The sequence below is a fragment of the Vipera berus genome (assembly GCF_964194415.1).
Source record: "Vipera berus genome assembly, chromosome: Z".
In the NCBI taxonomy this organism is placed as follows: Eukaryota; Metazoa; Chordata; class Lepidosauria; order Squamata; family Viperidae; genus Vipera; species Vipera berus.
In genome coordinates this window covers 27,759,009-27,765,008 of record NC_138205.1, presented here as the reverse complement: position 1 = coordinate 27,765,008, position 6,000 = coordinate 27,759,009, and the positions used below count along the sequence as shown (strand labels likewise).

Here is a 6,000-nt window from a genome sequence, read left to right as displayed (position 1 = left end):
CACAGAAATAAAACATTTTGAGAATTTATCTAATACTATATAATTTATTGAATATTTTCAATAAATATAGGAAATAATAAGCCCAGCATTTTTCCTTCTTGATTCCCTAATGAATGCTTACTTATATGATAAAGAAAGCTCTAAGAAATTTACTGAACACAGAGGCAATGTTTAGATTACAAGAGTTTATTTTTAACAGACAAAATAGGTTTACTTAAGTTTAATAGGAATATGTTGTTAAATTGGTGATACAGAAGATCCAAAGCATAAGTTTAGGATGATCTTTCTGTAGGCAGTTGATTACTCAAAAATTTTATCTTTTGATTGATTTTAAAATCAATAATTTTGTTTGAATTAAATACAACACCTATAACCAATAGTTGGAGGTAATACTCTAATATTTTTAGTAACAGGATCCCAGTGTTGTTGATTTCCTTATTTTGCCTTGGAATTATGGTTAAACTAAGAAAACAATAGAGAATTGAATAGAATTATATTATTTAGGAGGGTCAAGAGAAAGGACAATAACTGAACTATGAGTTATAATGCAAAGATTTCATAACCATATCATCTCTTCTATAAATCAAGTAAGACAATAATGGGGTATTCAGTTTTTTACCCATGTTATTTTAGCTTAATCTCCCCTTCCTGATATATGATTGAACATTAGTTACCCAAATTATCCAGATATTTATTTATAGTGTGGGTGAGAAAGAAAGTGCTTCAGAGATTTAGATCTGAATTTGGTTTCTTTTTCTTATATATTCTAGATCTGAAGAGTCATTTTGAGATGCTAGATACAGAAAAAGGAAATCAAACAGAAACTACAGAATTCATCCTTCTGGGTTTTGGCACTTCCCCTAAGGTGGACCCTCTTCTTTTCTGTTTCTTCTTGGTGATTTATTTGACAACAATAACAGGAAATCTTCTTATCTTTCTGCTAGTTGTGACTGACCAGCATCTTCATACCCCAATGTACTTATTCCTGGCAAATTTGTCTTTCCTGGATACTTGCTATAGCTCTACTTTGCTGCCTAAAATGCTGGTGAACTTGCTAAGAGTTAAGAAAACAATAACTCTGAGTGGATGTCTAGCCCAATATCATTTCTTCTGTCTTTGTGCAGGTGTAGAAACTTATCTTTTGGCTGCTATGTCTTATGATCGCTATTTGGCAATTTGTAGACCTTTGCTCTATGCTTCTATTATGAATAGGAAATTCTGTTTCCTACTAATAGCTGGGACATGGATAAATAGCATGATAGCTAATATTATTCTAGTGGGTTTTGTGGCTCAATTATCCTTCTGTGGCCCTAATGTCATAGACCATTACTTTTGTGATTTCCACCCACTGGAGAAATTATCCTGTTCTGACACAAATCTCCTTGATCTCGTCCTTCTTTTCATAAGCATTAGTTTTGTAATTGTTCCTTTTCTGTTGACCTTCCTCTCCTATATTTGTATTATTGGCACTATCATAAAAATCAAATCCAACACTGGAAGGCAAAAAGCATTTTCAACTTGTTCTTCTCATCTCATTGTAGTTTGCCTCTTTTATGGCACATTAATCATTGTCTATGTGTTGCCAGATTATCCCACCCTGAGATACCTCAATAAAGTCTTCTCTATTTTCTATACAATGATGACCTCTTTGGCAAACCCCCTAATTTATACTTTAAGAAACAAAGAAGTTCACAAAGCTCTCAGATTACTTTATGGTAAAATTATAATTGTTGGTAGAAATCATTTGAAATTATAAATTTCTTTTATTATTTTTGGCTAGTTATATTTTGAATTTAAGTGTGAATTAGTAAGGTCAAAAATTGGTCCCTATTCTACTTAGCTGTAATGGCTGAAGTTTCTGATTGAGATCATGATGGTTATAGCACTGAATAGCATCACTTCATGACACTAGGTTAGAAATGCCATTAACCTCCAAATCTCTTGCAATGTTGATACTGGTTAATTGATTGTAGAAAATTGGAATATTTTATGTAAAATGTATGTTTACGTAAAATGTATGTTGTTTTCAAAGTTTTCAAAATGTATGTTGTTTTCAAAGTGAAACTCAAAACAAATTCAGGTAATTTTAACGTTAAAGCCTTTTTGGAAACTTTTGAAAAAATATTTGCTGATTTACAAGTTTTAAATGAGAAATTGAATAAAAGGTTTGATGAATTTACTGTAAATCAACCTAAAGAAGATAAATAGACACAGGCAACAGTAGCTAAATGAGGTATGCAATTGGATGGACTGGAAGTTAATCTGCTGCTAACAGATTCTAATGAGAAGATTTCTTTGAAAAATGGAGATTTGTTAGAGAGGCATTAATGAACTTTTTAAAGTTTTATTCATTTATAATGTAAAATGTGAAAAGCAAATAGTAAGGGACAATGGCTGAGAAAGGGAAAACAAAAAAGTGTGAAGAAAGGGAAGGGAAGAAACAAAAGGCATTGACTTCTGACACTCTCTGTTGCATAAAATGCAATTAGAGAATGACTGTCAAGATATATTGGATCATAATTGGAGGAAAAAATTGTTGAACAGCAAGTATTATGGAGATATTATCAATGAAGTCCTTTTTGAAGAGTGAGAAGCAGCTGTTTGGATTATTCTATTCATAAATTCAAAGAAAAGCAAAGATGATATACTGGGAGCTGTTTTTATTACTATTTCACAATTATAGTATTAGCAGCTCACTGCAATACAGGCTGGGATTTCTGAAGTTGTCTTAAGAACAAGTCAAGAGCAATGGAATCATCAGAGTCCACAGCTGCCACAACCTGATATGAAAATTGTGTGCCATGCAATAATGCTAAATTTGTTGGGGAAGGGGAGGAAGAGATGCAAATAAAAATAAATCATGATTCACCTGAAACGTAAGTGTGCACACTGGTCTTGGGCATGGGGATAGATGAATGCATAAAACAATTGCAACAATATTAATATCTTTTTAAAGGGGATACAAAATGAAATTCTGCACAAGATACCTTGTATACAAGTTGTGAGTCTGATAAAACAGAAAGTGCTCCTGCTGCTTCATATCAGGCAGCAACAAAGGTCTTAGTACAACTATGTAACAAACCCAGGGAAAACCCCAAGCTCCCCTGAAACTCCATAAGGATGTTAGATGTTGAAAGCAGGCTAATCAAATAGATCCTACTCCTCTTCAAATGGAGGAGAGTACTATGGAAATATCAATATAAACTAGATAGTGACAAGGGGTAGATGGCAACATATCCCAACTCCAGATCACATAGCCATTACCTTGAGATAGCATGTGTTCCTGTGGAGGGGTCTCATGAAAAATTGGCTCAGCTCCATGGCTGTAAAGGTGGCTATGAATTCATGCATTGAGTCTCTAATGATGGTAGACTGAAATCCCCCCAAAAGAAGTATGGGAATCTTTACCATCGATGACAACTTGGGCAGGAAGGCTGCCAAACAGGATGAAGGCTGGTATAGTAGCAGAATTACCAAGTGATTCTTAACCTTACCTGTAAGGTCTCACACCTGATGATCTGCAGGGCAGAGACCCTCACATCCTCCTATAGACAACAGCAGCACCCCTTTCCTTGTTATGGACTTGTGGTTGGTGCAAAAACTGTAATTCTTCCGGACACATTCCTAGAAAGGGCATTCCCTTTTCTTTGACCAGACAAGCCTCAGTAATTCATACCTACCTGAATGAGGTGAGCTGACTTGTCATTTAGTAGCATCAACTGGAGTCCACAATCATCTGACATCTTACTCTTTTTTCCCATAATAACCTTTCAATATCTTGGGATATATTGTTAAAATTCACTCCCCAAATGTTTCACTGAAAAGGATTGATGACTTCAAATTTCAGTGAAGAATCTACGGCAGACATGTTAAACTCACGACGTCACGTGACATCGTGAGGTGTATCGGGACTGTTTTGCCATTGCCGGCAATGGGATGGGTGTGGCTTTCAGATGATGCATTCGGCCTGCAGGCTGGCATTTTGACACCCCTGATCTAGGGGGAAGTAAAACATTATATGACCCTAATGTCAAGAGAAAATATAAGAAAAAAGAAAATAAAGAAAATAAATATTTTCTCAAATTTTACTGTCTATATTCATAACCTGTTTTATAAGAGTAGCCCATTCACACACTGAGGGAATTAAATGAAAGATCTATGTTTTTTTTTAACTTTCTATGCATCAAAGTGACTCATGTACAAATTGTCACGTGTGATAGATCAAATCCACATGTGAAGGTTTAATAAAACTGATTTATTGCTGCTCATGGTTACACTCTGGAATATTGTCAACTAATAGTTATGACCTGCTAGGAATTAGATAAGGATCAGTGAATTCAAGAAGATAGCATTGCATTTAGTTTGTTTGTGGCTATGTTGAAATTCTAGGCTAATCCCCAAGTTCTGCCACTTCTTCCCTTACACAAGACAATTTTTCAGCATGCTGATGGTAGAAAGTGTAGATGTGTTTTATCATTTGTGCATAAATGTGACCTAGCAGGATGGATTCTACAAAAAATATTTTAAATGAGTCAACCAATCTTCAGAATTATTTAACTAAATAACATCACAATCCCAAGGAAGAAGAATGAACATGGGAACTGAGTTGCCTGAGAAAATCAGAAAATCAGCTACAAATCTCCCAGGATTAATTAATTACACATACTTAAAAGCACTTAACTGTAGAAAGAGCTGTAACTTGCCCAGAGAACAGATCTTCCAGCAGTGATGTAGACAAAACATCAATGTTGAATTCTTGGACAATCTTTCATTAAAATATTGCTGGAAAAAAATCCTCTTTCACGCACAACTACTATAGTTGAGGAAAGATGAAGTCCTCTTTCTTTTCCATTGAAAGTTTAGATGGCTTTATACTTTGTACTAACTCATAATATTTTATTTCAACTCCATCAGGGAAGACAGTTTTTCTGGATGGTAAAGCATGGCCCTGTGATTTCTTTAACAATTTCTTTAATAGACAAATTAATAGAGCGTAGTTCTGTGGATACTTACAACCTCACTTTTGGAATGTTTAGAAAATTATGTATCAGCTTTTGATGATTTAAAAGTGATTAGTGATAGCTTTCTTAATTTGTTATAAAGAATAACTATGTAACTCTCTTCTTGTTTTTCAGATAGGTGTAATTCCAATGTGTTAAACATTCCACAACACTTTTGCAATTCTTTTGGCATGTTATCTTCTGTACCATCTTTCTGCAGATGCATCCATCTCATGGTAAATAAATGTTATATTTTTAGTGGTCGTGTTCCAAGACCAATTTATTCTAAAAATTAGAATGTGTTGTGGAGTGTATAACTAGATGTACAACTGCATCCAAAATGTACATATCTAATATATCTTTTAACTTAAGGTTATTTAGAGTTTCCAGAAAAGTGATCCGACACTTTAGAATTACTTATATCACCCTGATCACAACTTAAAAATCTGCAGAAGCTGAATAGAAGGTATGGTTGGCAAGGGGAAAGAAAATATAAAGTTTTATTCATTTATAATGTAAAATGTGAAAAACAAATAGTAAGGGACAGTGGCTGAGAAAGGGAAAACAAAAAAGTGTGAAGAAAGGGAAGGGAAGAAACAAAAAGCCTGATAGCCTGAACTATACTGCTTCCCAAAGCAGACATGAAGAGAAAAGTGTTACTACTTTTACACAGAAAATCTGAGTTATCCTGCTACATAGTTATTTGTATGACAGCTTTATTATTTTTAGAAATATCTCAAGGCAGTGAACATATTCAACACACCTTTCTCCTATTTCCCTCATAACAACCCTCTGAGGTAGGTTGGGCTGAGAGAGTGAATGGCCCAAGGTCACCGAATTGGCTTTCATGGCTAAGGCAGGACTTGAACTCAAATCTGTGCTTTCTAACCTGGGGATTTTCAGTGAACTAATTTTATTTGTTTATTTAGAGAATTTAGTGACTGCCCACTAACTTTCACTGACTCTAGGCAGCTTACAAAAAATAAACATCCCAATATGA

The 6,000-nt window shown here is 34.5% G+C and overlaps 1 protein-coding gene across 1 annotated transcript; it reads left to right on the top strand.

Annotated features, from left to right (window-relative positions):
- Nucleotides 1-790: 790 nt before the first annotated feature.
- LOC308678919 (olfactory receptor-like protein OLF1) lies at nt 791-1,756 on the top strand (the record flags this gene model as incomplete). Its single annotated transcript, XM_081346149.1, has 1 exon — nt 791-1,756. The coding sequence occupies one exon, from the start codon at nt 791-793 to the stop codon at nt 1,754-1,756; it is 966 nt and encodes a 321-aa protein (XP_081202275.1).
- Between the last annotated feature and the right edge of the window lie 4,244 nt (nt 1,757-6,000).